Here is a 16,071-nt window from a genome sequence, read left to right as displayed (position 1 = left end):
TTGAAGGGATAGAATGAACCAGAATATAGAAAGCATGAGCTATCCATTCAAGGAGTCTGAACCTTCTACGTAATAAAAAGTGTTTATTTAAAGAAGGACTGACATGATCACATATTTTTTTCAAATAATAGCTTCAGGAACAGTAGAGACAATGAACTATAGGGAGAGAGAGACAAGAGAAATGTAGATGAATTAGAAATTTATTCCAAATTAGGTACTGGGTGGCCACCGTATGAAAAAAGAAAGTAGAACACAGACCCTAGAGGTAATGCTGAGAGAAGATAGACAGGACATGGTACCCAGCTAAACTTTGTGTCTCAGGGAGGAACAATTGATGATGACTTCTGTGGTTCTTATGGCTATTTATCTCCTTTCCATATATTATATCATGGGATATTTTATTCACAAAAGTTGTTTTAATTAGATATTCTAAAGTGAATAATTATTTTATTCTGTATACACTCTGAGCACATTGACAAAGTGTATCCAACTCGACTTTGGTACATGTGCGAGGTCATCATAATTTTGCACATCACTGTTTAAAATATTTTAAAATATATTTTGTCACTTGATTTTCTGGCCAAAAGTTTACTTGGCTATCAATTTTTATAAAAGATTTGTACTTAGATGAATTCTGAATTATGTTTGTCCTGATTAGGAGGAAAAGAATGTTTTAATACCATGTGATAGCTTTTTGGGGGAATTATCAAACCCAGGGTCTCCAGCATAATAAGAAAGTGCTTTACAAATGAGCTCCATTCCAACCCTCACAATGCACTTCTCAAAGATGTCATTTAAAAACAGTTGTGTCTTGCAGTCTACATGTAATCCACCTATGAATGCTTAATGATTAGGGTTTTTATTATTGTCTGTTCCTATCCATTTACCATGCTTTTTGAAATGGCTTATAAATTTGAGAATAATCATGCCAGCTATATTTTGGTTTCTATCCATCCATTCTTTCCTTATCATTTACATTACTAAGCAGATCTTTTTTTTAAATTCTTAAGAAAGAAATTTATTACTTAATTTTTTTTTAGATTTAACTTTATTTTATTGTCCTCTAAGAAGGAAACATTTAACATTTAAAAGATCAGCATTAAGAATATTAATGCAATTCTACTATTTTTCCAGAAGGATGCCATTATAAACATCCAACCAGGTTCTAGTTAGACAAAAAAAAAAAAAAAAAAACACTCTAATGGAAGAGTAGAGACTGGTTCATATCTAAAGAAGTTTTTCCAACTATACTTTCTTTTCATGGTTTATTTTGATTCACAAGGCACCTTTCTAAAGACATGAGACGTATTCATATCAGACCTTTTCAACCAGGAGGAGGAGAAGGGGGGAGGGAGGAGGGGAAGAAGAGGAGGAGGAGGAGCAGGAGGAGGAGAAGGAGGAGGAGGAGGAGAAGGAGGTTCCTTAGAATGAATATTTTCTATATTTTATTCTTTAAAAAATAGTTATGTTTGTAATGTGGGTCATGACTGGGTCATTCTCTGCTTTGTGAAAACTAAGCATGTTACTCTTCCCTCAGATGGTTGTGGCTCCCAAAGGAAAGTTGTTAAGTTATCAATTGCTATATCTATTAAAATGTAGAATGTGACAGAATCTACAAAGCAGGTTCAAAGAAATATTTTCTTAATTTTGAAATTGTATAAATTTTCAGTGTTGAAATTCACTTCTAAGTGCAATGTTCAAGAAATCATGACATCAAATGTAGAAATCATGCAGTTTTATAATTTTCTTTGTTGTTTCTTAATCCATTCAAAATAATTTCACAATTCAACACTTTTAGGCAGCTTCTTGGTTACTTTTTTTAGTTTCTACTTCTTTGGGCAGCAATGGATCAATCTTTAGTAGCAAAGCCTCACTTGTTGCGCTATGAAGGAAGGCATGTACTACAAAGGGACCCAAATTCAGAGGTCTATGCTTACAGACTTCATTAATAACTGCTTGCAGATTGGTAGCAATCTGGTCACTTGACATATCCAATGTGGCTATTTGGGTACTGAGAAAGTTCTCTCTTTCCTCATCTACACGAATTTCATGTCCAGTTTTAAATAATTCAAGCATTTTGGGGATGTCACGGCCAATGGAATTTCTAGCAAGCCTTGGAAACTTTTTTTCAGTTTCTTCTTTAATGGATTAAGTTCAGGCATTATTTCTGGAACAGCTACATAAAAGTCTACTTGAATTTCATCATCCAAAATCTTCTGAATCAGATTAGTTCCTCCTGCAAATGCAGCTCCATTTTCTTCTGCTATTTTAAAATCTGATGCATCCCGAGTAAATACAGCAACTTTATTGATTTCTGATGCAAATGGGTATGGAAAACTAATAACACTGGCAAATGGCTCCACTTTTTTCTTTTTCCCCAGTGCCATATCCAGTGACAAGTCAAGATAAACCCCTTGCTTTGGATTAGTAAAGTCCAAAATTTGAAATTTCTTAAGTAACTGAACAGCTTTCTCCACCTCATATATCTGCCTCGGGTATAGGCGTTTTAAATAGACATCATCCTCAGGTTCACCTTCCATGTAGGGATATGACTTTATTCTTTCTATCTCATCCTGTTTTTCATCTGATGCTTTTCCTTTGGTATCTTTTTTTGTTTTCTTTGCAGACTTTGTAGCAGCAGCAGCAAAATGTCTATTGGGCACCTGAATGTTTAAAGAACAAGGATAAAGAGATGTCTGATAAACCATCCTGGAAGGATTATGTGTTTGATGATGTATCAAGACTCTTCCGAGGCATCTTACGGCCGCTGCCATGTTGGACATTCCGGATTGTGTTCTATTATTTAATTTTTTAATTAAAATTCATAAATTCACATAGGACAATGTTGTTTGATTCATTCTGTTATTTTTTCCCTTCCTCCAACCCCTCCCACCACTCTTTTCCCTCTATACAGTCCTTTCTTCCTTCATTCTTACCACCCTCCTTATCCCTAACCCTGAATCTAACCCTAACCCTAATGCTAACCCCTCCTACCCCCATTATATGTCCTCATCCACTTATCAGCAAGATCATTCGTCTTTTACTTTTTTAAGATTGGCTAATCTCACTTAGCATGATATACTCCAATTTCATCCATTTTCCTGCAAATGCCATAATTTTATCATTCTTCATGGCAGAATAATATTCCGTTGTATATATATGCCACAGTTTCTTTAACCATTCACCAACTGAAGGGCATCTAGGTTGGTTCCACAATCTGGCTATGGTGAATTGAGCAGCTATGAACATTGATGTGGCTGTATCTCTGTAGTATGCTGATTTTAAAACCTTTAGGTATAGGCCAAGGAGTGGGATAGCTGGGTCAAATGGTGGTTCCATTCCAAGATTTCGGAGGAATCTCCATACTGCTTTCCAGAGTGGCTGCACTAATTTGCAACCCCACCAGCAATGTATGAGTGTACCTTTTTCCCCACATCCTCACCAACACCTATTGTTGCGTGTGTTCTTGATAATCCCCATTCTAATTTGGGTGAGATAAAATCTTAGGGTAGTTTTGATTTGCATTTCTCTTATTACTAGAAATGTTGAACATTTTTTCATATGTCTGTTGATTGCATCTAGATCTTCTTCTGTGAAGTTTCTGTTCATTTCCTTAGCCCATTTGTTGATTGGATTATTTGTATTCTTGGTGTAGAGTCTTTTGAGTTCTTTATAGATTCTGGAAATTAGCTCTCTATCTGAAGTATGAGTGGTAAAGTCATTCTCCCACTCTGTAGGCTCTCTCTTCACATTACTGATAGTTTCCTTTGCTGAGAGAAAGCTTTTTAGTTTGAATCAATCCCAGTGGTTGATTCTTGCTTTTATTTCTTGGGATATGGGGGTCCTGTTAAGGAAGTCTGATCCTAAGCCAACAAGTTGAAGGTTTGGACCTATTTTTCTTCTATAAGATGCAGGGTCTCTGGTCTGATTCCGAGGTCCTTGATCCATTTTGAGTTGAGTTTTGTTCATGGTGAGAGATAGGGGTTTAATTTCATTCTGTTGCATACGGTTTTCCAGTTTTCCCAGCACCATTTGTTGAAGAGGCTATCTTTTCTCCATTGCATATTTTTGGACCCTTTGTCTAGTATGAGAAAATTTCATATATTTGGGTGTGTGTCCATGTCCTCTATTCTGTACCATTGATCTACCTGTCTATTTTAGTACCAATACCATGCCATTTTTGTTACTATTGCTTTGTAATAGAGTTGAAGATCTGGTATTGCAATACCCCCTGCTTCGCTCTTTCTACTGAGGGTTGCTTTAGCTATTCTGTGTTTTTTATTCTTCCAGATGAATTTCATAATTGCTTGCTCTATTTCTGTAAGGTACATCATTGGGACTTTAATTGGATTTGCATTGAATCTGTATAGCACTTTGGGTAGTATGGCCATTTTGACAATATTAATTCTGCCTCTCCAACAACATGGAAGATCTTTCCATCTTCTAAGGCTTTCTTTAATTTCTTTCTTTAGTGCTCTGTAGTTCTCATTGTAGAGGTCTTTCACCTCTTTTGTGAGATTGATTCCCAAGTATTTTATTGTTTTTGATGCTCTTGTGAATGGGGCAGTTTTCCTAATTTCTATTTCTGAAGATTCATAACTTGTGTATAAAAATGCATTGATTTATGAGCATTAATCTTGTAACCTGCTACTTTACTGAATTCACATATGAGTTATCAGAGTTTTCTGGTGGAATTTCCAGGTTCCTCTAAATATATAATCACGTCATCAGCGAACAGGGATAGTTTGAGTTCTTCTTTTCCAATTCGTATCCCTTTAATTTCTTTGGTTTGTCTAATTGCTCTGGCTAGAGTCTCAAGAATGATGTTGAATAGGAGTGGTGAAAGAGGGCATCCCTGCCTTGTTCCAGTTTTTAGGGGGAATGCTTTCAGTTTTTCACCCTTTAGAATGATACTGGATATGGGCTTAGCATAGATGGCCTTTACAATGCTAAGGAATGTTCTCACCACCCCGATTTTTTCTAGTGTTTTGACCATGAAGGGATGCTGTATTTTATCAAATGCTTTTTCTTCATCTATTGAAATAATCCTGTGATTCTTAACTTTAAGTCTGTTGATATGGTGAATGACATTTATTGATTCACAGATACTGAGCCAAACTTGCATTCCTGGGATAAAATCTACTTGATCGTGGTGCACAATTTTTTTAATATATTTGTATGAGATTTGCTAAATTTTGTTGAGAATTTTTGTGTCACTGTTCATTAAAGATATTGGTCTGAAATTTTCTTTCCTCGATGTGTCTCTGTCTTGTTTAGGTATCAGGGTGATATTGGCTTCATAGAATGAGTTTGGGAGTGTTCCCTCCTCTTCTATTTCATGGAATACTTTGAGAAGTATTGGAATGAGCTCTTCCGTTAAATGTCTTGTAGAATCTCGGCTGAGAACACATATGCTCCCAGACTTTTCTTTGTTGGTAGGCTTTTGATGACCTCTTCTATTTCATTGCTTGAAATTGATTTACTTAAGTTGTGTATGTCCTCCTCCGTTCAGTTTAGGTAATTCATATATCTCTAGAAACTTGTTGATGTCTTCGAGGTTTTCTGTTTTGTTGGAGTATAGATTTTCAAAATAGCTTCTAACTATATTTTGTATTTCACTCATATCTGTTGTGATATTTCCTTGTTAATTCTGAATTTTAGTAATTTAGTTTTCTCCTTCTTTCTCTTTGTTAGTGTGGCAAAGGGTTTATCAATTTTGTTTATTCTTTCAAAGAACCAAATATTTATTTTGCTAATTTTTCCAATTGTTTCTTTTATTTCAATTTCGTTGATTTCGGCTCTGATTTTAACTATTTCCTGTCTTCTACTACTTTTGGTGTTAGTCTGCTGTTCTTTTTCTAGGGCTTTGAGCTGTAGTATTAAGTCGTTTATTTGTTGATTTCTACTTCTTTTGTTTTATGTGCCCCATGAAATAAATCTTCCTAAGTACTGCTTTCATAGTGTCCCAGAGATTTTGAAATGTTGTGTCTTTGTTCTTGTTTACTTTTAAGAATTTTTTTTATTTCCCTCCTGATGTCTTCTGTTATCCATTCATTATATAATAGTGTATTATTTAATCTCCAGGTATTGAAGAAGTTTTTGTTTTTTATTCTGCCATTTATTTCTAATTTCTATCCATTATGATCTGATAGAGTACAAGGTATTATTTCTATCTTCTTGTGTATGCTAACAGTAGTTTTGTGGCATAAATCATTTTAGGGAAGAATCCATGTGCTGCTGAGAAGAAAATGTATTCTTTCTTTGTTGGATTGTATATTCTATATAAGTTGGTTAAGTCTAAGTTGTTGATTGTGTTATTGAGATCTATGGTTTCTTTATTCAATTTTTGTTTGGAAGATCTGTCCAGCGGTGAAAGAGGTATGATACAATCACCTAATATTATTGTGTTGTCATCTATTTGATTTCTGGAATTGAGAAGAATTTGTTTGATGTACATGGATAAGCCAATGTTTGGGGCATAGATAATTATGATTGTCATATCTTGCTGATTTACACTTCCCTTAAGCAGTATGTAATGTCCTTCTTTATCCCTTCTGACTAGTTTTGGCTTGAAGTCCACATTATCTGAAATGAGGATGGTTACTCCAGCTTTTTTGCTGTGTCCATGTGCATGGTATATTTTTTCCCATCCTTTCACCTTTAGTCTATGGGTATCTCTTTCTATGAGATCAGTCTCTTGCAGAGAGTATATATTGGATTTTTCTTTTTAATCCAATCTGCCAGTCTATATCTTTTGATTGATGAGTTCAGGCCATTAACTTTCAAGGTTATTATTGTGATATGATTTGTATTCCCCGTCATTTGACTCATTTTTGTTTTTTTGACATGATTTGGTTTCTCCTGTATTTGGCTATTCCTTTAGGGTAGTTCCTCCCATTGCTGATATGCATCATTGTTTTTCATCTCTTACTCATGGAATATTTTGCTGAGAATGTTCTTTAATGCCGGCTTTCTTTTTGTAAATCCTTTAGCTTTTGTTTATCATGGAAGGATCCTATTTCATCATCAAATCTGAAATTAAGTTTTGCTGGGTATAAGATTCTTGGTTGGCATCCATTTTCTTTCAGGGTTTGGTAAATGTTGTTTAAGGTCCTTCTACCTTTTAGGGTCTGGATTGAAAAATCTGCTGCTATTTTAATTGGTTCCCCCCTGAATGTAATTTGATTCTTTTCTCTTGCAGCTTTTAAAATTCTGTCTTTATTTTGTGTGTTAGGTATTTTCTTAATAATGTGCCTTGATGTGGTTTTGTTGTAATTTTATATATTTGAAGTCCTATAAGCCTCTTGTATTTGGTTTTCCATTTCATTCTTCAGATTTGGGAAATTTTCTGATACCATTTCATTGAATAGATTGTTCATTCCTTTGGTTTGTTTCTCTAAGCCTTCCTCAGTCCCAATAATTCTTAAATGTGGCCTTTCCATGATATCCCCTAATTCTTGTAGAATCTGTTCATGATTTCTTACAATCTTCTCTGTTTCTTCAACTTTCTTTTCAAGGTTAAATATTTTTTCTTCAATATCTGAGGTTCTGTCTTCCAGGTGTTCTATCCTATTGGTTATGCTTTCTATGGAGTTTTTATCTTGGTTTATTGTTTCCTTCATTTCAGGGATTTCTGTCTGTTTTTTTTTTTTTTTTTCAGTATCTCTAACTCTTTATTGAAATGATCTCTTGCTTCCTGTATTTGCTCTTTTAACTGTTTATTGGTGAGATCATTTAATGCCTGCATTTGCTCTTTCATCTCCTCCTTCAATGCCTCCATTTGCACTTTCATCTCCTCGTTTGCTTCCCTGATTGTTTAGTTACGTACATTCTGAACTCCCTTTCTGATATTTCTCCTGCTGTGCTGTCATTGTGTTTTTTTGATGTAGTATCTAGGTTTGTTTGGGACATTTTCTTCCCTTGTTTTCTCATATTGGTCAGATGTCAGTGGGACTGTGTGATACTGCAGATTTCCTCTATTGGCTTATAGTGTCCCTGTAGATTTCCAGTTTATCACCTCCCAGCCTTCAGTAGCCTGAAGTCTTGGAGTAACTTGATAATATAGTGCTTCTGAAGAAAGCTGTCCCTAGCCCACTACTGGTTCCAGGGCTTGGAGCTGGCTCTTTGTAAAGGCTCTCACTGTGGGACCTGCTCTGAGAAGCTGGCCCTGTGGGAGGAGCCCACCACCGGTGTACTCAGGGTTGCCTGGGGGAGACTCTAGCTGCCCTACCCTACTCTAATAAGTCACCCGAATCCAGGCCTGCCGCCCAGGCGAGCTTGACGGGGTGGGGGAAACTCACCCTGTGGTTCTATTTTAGTCTGAGTCTCTCAAATCCTCCACTTCTTGAATCCTGGGTTCTGGAGCTACTAGAGATGCAGTCACCCTCTAGTCTGCCATTGGATTGCTTTTATGGTGCATTGTTAAAGGTGGGTTATTTTAATCTCCTAGTACACTGGAATGCAACAGAGCTCTCTCTACATATCTACCAATATGTAATTACATATTTAAGAGCTGTAATGGTAAGAGCATATATATTTATCATCATTAAATTCTTCAGATACATTGCTTCCTTTATCAGTCTACATTGACAATCTTTGTTCTTTTTATATCGTGATTGACTTAAAGCTTTTTTCTGATTTATACATAGCAATTACCTTGCATTTTGTTTGGTTTGGTTTCAAATTTCATGGAATCTTTTTGTCTATATTAAGTTTCCTACTTTGTGCATCCTTCAGTTGGCATGAATCTCTTGTAGGGAATGTACAAAATGATATTTTTAAAATCTGCTCAATCATAGTCTTTGGGTGGAGAATCCAATCATGTTTTTACATATATTTCAAAGGACGGATGTACGAGTTTAAATGTTCTCTAATAAAGCCTCCAATAAAAGAGGGGAATCTCTTTAATTATTATCAATAGTGAAAATTTAAACTTTTTAATTTAATTGGAATTTAACTTATAGTTATATATCATTTATTGCAGAAATTGAAAAAATAAAATTGTGTCATAGTTTTTTATCCTACTACCTAATAATAATGTCTCAAGTTTTACACTGAATAGTTATTCAGCACTACTTTTCAGACATCAGAGTAACAAAGATCATCACTATTACCATCATCATCATTGTTACCTTATATTTTTAACCAGTATGTAATTTTTGTGGGTCTGACTCATGCACAACTCTAGAGAATGAGAATAAATATACTAGTACTTTGTGAATAACCCAAAAACATGGTTCAAATAATTTTTCAAAAATGATAAACCAGTTAATTTTCTAAAAATTTTGGACTAATTATTATAGTTTTGTATTGGCATATTATTTTCTTTCTAATTTGCATTTCTCTAGTGTCTAACAATATTGAATATCTTTTTAAGCCTTTGCTTTTTTATCTTTTCTTTGAATTTTCTATTCCAATATTTTGTCAATTTAAAAAAGTGTACACTAATTGGGTTTTTCCTTATTGAGCTTTGAAGGTTCTACACCTGTCACGCGTAAATGTATATTTGTACATATTTTGTCATTGTGTGTGGTTTGTGTTGCATTTCCTTTAGAATGTCTTTAAATGTCAGAAATTTTTATTTTTGTCTCTTTTTATAGTTTTTCTTTCATTCTACATAAAAAAATGTTTTCCCTACTCATCATTTTTGGCAGTGTTTCTATATTTCAGGTTAAATTTTCTTTCTGTCATGTCTAGTCAGCTATTAATGACACAAACTACACACATTTTAGCCTTTTGAGGTTTATTTTGTATTTGATTTTTAACATAAGAAGGTCATTACATCCTCTACTATCTTGAACACATAAAATGTATATTTTAAAAATTGTTTAGTGTCTTTATTCGTTCACTTAGATATTTCTGGGTCACTTTTTGTGGACTTATTTTACTGTTCTTTGTACATATTTTCCTGATATTTTGACATTCCTGATAATTTCCATTGGATACTGGAACTATGAATTCTATGTTTTATATTGATACAAATTCTGTTGTTTCAATTATTATTTTGTTACTTTTATTATTTTATGGTTATTATTCTTTGCAGAACTAGGGATTGATTTCACACTATCATGGAGCTACATCTTCAGTCCTTTATTTTGAGATAGGATCTTACCAAGTTGCCCAGTCTGGACTGGAACTTGGGATCCTCCTGTCTCCACCATTCACATAACAGAGACTGCACATGCGTGCCACTGTGCAAAGATAGAAAACAAAATTGATTTTACATTGGACAGTTTTTTGTTTTGTTTCATTTTAAACTGGGTATTGCACTCCTGGCCACTGATTGGACCATTTCAAAAGAAGCCTATTCTCTCACTGACTCACTGTATTCTGGGAAAATATGGAGGTGTCCATCAGAGGCTGTGGGGAGAAGGCAACATACACACAGCAAACCAACACCGCCCCCCATTCCCTTTAGCTGCACGCATCCAGAGCACAGTACAGGAGAGGAGGAGATTGCGCCTGGCCAGCAGCCTCAGCCAGTCATCGTGCCTTGCCTTGGATGCATTCCCACATGTGCTGGTGAGTGGGCAGTGCTGTCTGCTGTGCCTGCTGCCCCCTGCCAGAGGGTACATGGGAAGGGGTTGTGGGTGGGGACTAGGGGCTCAGGCCTGGCGGGAAGTGGAGGGTAGAGGTACAGCACTGGAGCTCCCATGCCAGTCACCAGTGGGGTCGGTTGCAGATCCCAGGTCACGCAGGCATTTCCATGGGTTGGGTAGGGTGTGCATGGATGTCTGTCCCACTCCTTCTGGGGGTCGGCTCTGTCCACTGCCTCCCGTGCTTGCTGTGGCTTTGATATCTAGGGGAGTCCAGTCTTTCTGTGAGGCAGAGGAGGGGAAGTGGCAGAAGGCCTCCGGAGATACTGAGTTCTTCTCGGCGAGTGTGGGTCTGGGGGTGTGGATTTCACTGTTCCGTTGCCTCCTTCAAGGAAGGAAGAGGCACGGGTCTGCAGGATGTGGATAAGGAGGTGGTGGCCAGGGGGCTTCCAGCTCCTTGGAGAGGCCTGGGTCCTGCACGGAGGAGAAGGAGGAATAGGAGGAGCAGAAGGAGCAGAAGGAGTAGGAGGAGTACTAGTGTGGAAAGCAAGTGAAGACCAAGACCAGGGCAGCCTCCTGCTGGTGAGTCACACCCCAAATGTCAGTCAGGAGCAGAGGTGGAGGGAACGTGGGACAGTGACAGAACCAGGGGAAGAGATGCAAAGCATTGTGTGGTCAGTCATTGTTTTGGATGTCTTTGGGCCCTATTCATTTGCTCCCAAATCCATTGGATAGCTCCAGGTTCTTTTCCTCCAATCACCTCCACACTGCCACATAGACTCTCCTGTAGCTTCCCTCTCCCCTCCTCAACTTTTCACACACTCCTTTCTGGGGTAAGCAGTATTTTGCCTTCAGCTGGGGGAACCTTTGCTAATAACAGGATACCTGAATTGTTCTGACCATGAACTGCTTTAAATTCCTCTCTTCCTCCTGTTCTTTCCTTTCTGGGACCTAGAATGTCCCATGACCACTAACAATTATCTTTTCTTCTGCAAAAATGGCAAAAACATTTAGTTGAAACACATGGCACCTCTCTTATGTGAATATGTCCATCAAGACACATCAATGGTCATGTTTCCATAACCTTAGCCTGTGTCTTAATTTTCTAGACACAGAAGTAGCAGATTTTGTTTTGAGTCTTGGTCATTTCTAGGTTCAGCAAAGCATAGTCAGCTGGACCTTCTGCATTTATCAGGAAATGTCTGACTTAATGATGGATAATTCTCTCTTCAATATTTACATTACTTTTTTGAGGGGGTGTTTTGTTGAAGGATTTCTTTAGGAAAGCATTATGCAAGATGATCAGAGAAACAAATTTGAGTTACCATGTTTTAGGTTGATTTTGTTAACACATTGGACAGAAGAAAAGGAATGGGATTTTATGACCTCTGATGCCTTGAGTTGATCTAAAATCTTTCTCAAAGCTAGAAATAAGGCTGAAGACTAAATTTTCAGAAAAAAGAATTGCTAGTGGTAATATCCTTTGTTTTTGTTCTTTTGAGTCTGAGGAGTTGACTTAACTTTGGAGGTTGCTTTTTTAATGTAGTTATTTCAGTCTTTGTGATTCTAGCATCTACATACTTGCATCAACAATGGGTTGGAACAAAAGAAGAAATGTGACTATACCTAAAATACATTCTGTTTTTATTTTGTAATGTTATGAGAGACAATTTTGGAATATAAGGGTATTATACTTTTATCTGGCAAACCATCTTGTAGGCCAGAAGCACTAAGGGTTTGAATGCTGTGCTTCAAAAAAATTAGTCTTTGAAAATAAAATTATTTGACTTTAAATTTAGTAGGCAAATATAATTTACTACTTATTTTATAATGAAAATAACATTATTGCTGTATGATTGGGAAGATTATCAAAGAAATACCTGTTTAATGCAGGGACATTGATATTGGCATCACTTTCTGATCTTGCTGCCACAGAAGTATTGACAATATAAAAATTAATAGATTTCAGTTCAGGGACCTCTCTCTGAATTATGGGGTTTCTATCTCATCCTAACGGAGTCTTTTTTGAAATTAACTGATCATATTCCTAATCATGAATTATATATATATATATATATATATATATATATAGACAACACATGAAAAGGCCATACAAAGTGTCCATTAATCTTTTTTCTTTCTTTTCTTTCTTCCTGTTTATTAGTGCTTGCTTAGATTATCAAAATTTACATCACTGTAAGGAAATATACCAAAAAGAGAGGGAAGACTTCTGGATGGTAGAATTTATAGGTCACTATATTCTTTTCCTGTGATTTTACAAATTTTCATGTTACTTTTATACTTGGAAAAAATAAATGTAAAATAAAAGTCTTGTTACTATCTTAATTTGCCTATGACTAAAATAAGCTTTCATAAAGTGTGTAATTCACTCTACTCCTTGGTTCAGGCCAACAAAGTAACTTTCAGTTTTCAATAGTTAAAATAGTGTAGACTCTAATATGTTCTGTTTACCAGAAGAACAAAAGAAACATACACAGTAAGGAAAGATGAAATTAGAATAATTGATTCAATGTGTGTGGTAACCCTGTACACCTAAGATCTTCTAAGTCATTGATTTATAAAATATAGAAAGTATTAATTCTTTTTACTCTGTAACACAGGATGCTCTGTTGATTAAGCAGATCTTTATATATGTGTGTAGATATGCTTAATTTTCAGATACTGCTTCAATCCTACAATTTTGGTGGCAAGAGCAGGTGTATAAAATCATTTGCTTTGCTGTGTCAGGGCTTTTTTACCTTATTTTTAGTAATAATATTTTCCTTCATTCCCTCCATTGATGAAGTAGAACTAACTCAAAAACATTGCAATACTTTACTGTGAATGTAGAACTATAATGGCAATAGAGGAAATGATTCAAAAGTGAACATAATGATGTCCCATAATATTAGAAAACTATCTTTGAACTCTATTTTTGCACATTTTGCTAGTGTGTAATAATGCTGAATATTTATAATGCTATATTTCAAACACATATTGGTATTTACTAATCTTTATATAATTATGGTATTATGTTCTGTCATTTTCTACATAGATTTTATACTTCCAGGGTGATAATTATTAATTTGTTTCTTCATTGGGGAAAAAGCTATTGCGAGTTAAAATCAACTTATAAAAATGTACTCTAGTATTTTTTTAAAAATGTATTTTATAAGTTCTCACTCCTTTTCTACCTAGAAAGGAGGAATAATTTTAGGTTCCTTGGAATTTTAAGTAAACAATTTTAGCTGGACCTTTTAAATGGGAAACAGTTATATAGAATACCTGATAAAAACAATAATGGCATTTTGCATTTTAAATGCTGAAAACAAGAAACAAGTTTATGGCATTTAAAATGTGATTTATATAGCATTTGTGAAGTAAAACCTTTGCAAGTGAATGCCCAGGTGCTTCCTTCCCTGGCAACCTGCAGAATCAGGAGCTTCCTATGGCCACTGGCTAAAAACAAGCCCTCCTGTGTAGAAGAAGTGACTGCATGGGATTTGCCCGTGACTCCTTTCTTTAGCACTTTCCTTTGGTCAACTTTGCCTGCCTGGGTCTGCAAGCATTTAGAGATGGGTTATAAAAGCTCATCTATCTATTCCAGAGATAATTCAGGGCATGTTATATAGGAACTTTCCTTTAAAAGGAACCAACGACTCTTTAAGGCCACAGGGTACTTAGGGAGAACATAGATGCATGAAAGGAGTGGGGGATGTCATATCACAATGTTTATTTGCATACATTATGGATGGCATTTCAAACATGTTTCCTAAGGCAGTGGATTATGAGGTATTTATCCCTTGGACAACAATATGCAGCTTATGTTCAGACAGTTCAATTTTAGACAATGGAAATCTGAAATCTAACTCTTAATTATCACATAGAAGATTAGAATGCAATAGGAGTGTATTTCTGATCTTGTTTGAGGGAAAGTAGCTGTTTTGTGCTTTTGAATACTGTCCCATTTTTGTTACTGGGCATTGAACCCAGGGCACTTGAGAGCTACATCACTTGTTCATTATTATTATTGTTATCTTTATTATAATTATTCATAGAAGTAGTAGTGGTAGTATTGAGACAGGGTCTCTCTAAGTTGCTTAGGACCCTGCTAAATCTCAGAGGTTGGCCTCAATCTTGTGCTCCTTCTGCCTCAGCCTCCAAGGTTGCTGAGATTACAGGCATGTGCACCACATTGCCAGACTACAGACTATCTTTTTAGACTTTGAAAATCCTTCATTGAACTCTGGGATTGGGAGTGTGCCTCTACTTAGAGCACTGCAGATTTACCAGCCCGGGAAACCTGTTTCTTGTCCTCTTTGTGACTTGTGGGCCAAGAATCCTGATGCCTATGTGAAAGGGAATGCCAGTGTGGCACTCTCCTGAGAGACCCAGAAGTGTTGGCTCTATATCCAACCTGACAAGAATTACCCCCATATATCCCTCACCTTTGCCAGGGTACTGAATTTTCACCAAACCCACATTCAGTGTAAAATCTGGAAAACCCCGCACAGAGCTTTTTAATAAGCTGTAACAGAAAATTTTAACAGCATATTCTAAGCTATAAAGGGCTGATCAGTAATGGAAGATGTGAACAATTAATTTTAAAATGTGTATATGTGCTTTCTGTGTTTATAACTAAGAGTATCCACTATAAGAAACAATTTTAAAAAAAGAAAGAAAGAGCCCCTTCCTGGGTTCCCATTTTGCCTGCACAGAAAATTTTCTTTAATTTAGGAGGGGGAGAAAGTTGAAGAGATATTTGGAATGAACTTGAGTTGCTATGAACTTGAGTTTTCCACTCAATATCAATACCTCTTTTCCTTATAAGTTTCTAAAAATTGCAAGGGCCAAACAAGCTGTTCCAGGTGAGTGTTTGGAAATAAATTTGTAAACATAGAACTTCTAAAGGATGACCTTTCTCTCAGTCTTGCAGAGGCTTAAGATGGTGGATTCTGCCTCATATTTGATAAACATATTGGTTTACAAATGGTGTTCATAGGGACTGGACTGCACACACTTTTAGAGGTAGACATTTTTATTGAGAAAGATATGGTGTACTTATGTCAGCTGCCCAAAAGTGCAACAATTAGCTCATGAAGTATTTTGTATATTTTAATTTCACTATGAAAACTGGACATTTTTAGGAAAATATAAAACTTAAGAAAATACATAATAAACCAGTTACACAATGAACTGATTTACTTGAAATAAATTCAAAAGTAAAAATAGCAAAAGATTTTCCCTGGTAGGATACAAAAGTCACCCAAATACTTTTAAATTATAATAAAGTTCTTATTCTGTGATTAAAAAAAAGAAAAAAAAAAAAAGACATCCAGGGCTTTGGGTTAAAAGAACAATGAAGACTTAGTTGCTTTATCTTGCAGAACCCTCTGTATTAAGAGAGTATTTTTATTCACTTACATGCTAGAATCTTGCAGTAGAATCACTTCTATCATGTAGATATTGGTAATTTTTTTTCTTTCATCCCAAAAGACTGCTCCTCACCCACCCATGTTTTTATTGTTTAGGTATC

At 35.8% G+C, this 16,071-nt stretch overlaps 1 protein-coding gene across 1 annotated transcript; it reads right to left on the bottom strand.

Annotated features, from left to right (window-relative positions):
* Positions 1-1,720: 1,720 nt before the first annotated feature.
* Positions 1,721-2,790, bottom strand: LOC306652727 (large ribosomal subunit protein uL1m-like). Its single transcript, XM_079125468.1, is given in 2 exon segments — positions 1,721-2,123; positions 2,126-2,790. Coding segments are annotated over 2 exon segments (987 nt in total). The 5' UTR covers positions 2,784-2,790; the 3' UTR covers positions 1,721-1,794.
* Positions 2,791-16,071: the final 13,281 nt, after the last annotated feature.

This window comes from Sciurus vulgaris, assembly GCF_902686455.1.
Source record: "Sciurus vulgaris genome assembly, contig: HiC_scaffold_543_arrow_ctg1, whole genome shotgun sequence".
Taxonomy (NCBI): domain Eukaryota; kingdom Metazoa; phylum Chordata; class Mammalia; order Rodentia; family Sciuridae; genus Sciurus; species Sciurus vulgaris.
Note: the sequence above shows the minus strand (reverse complement) of the source record. Positions and strands in the feature narration are given on the sequence as shown.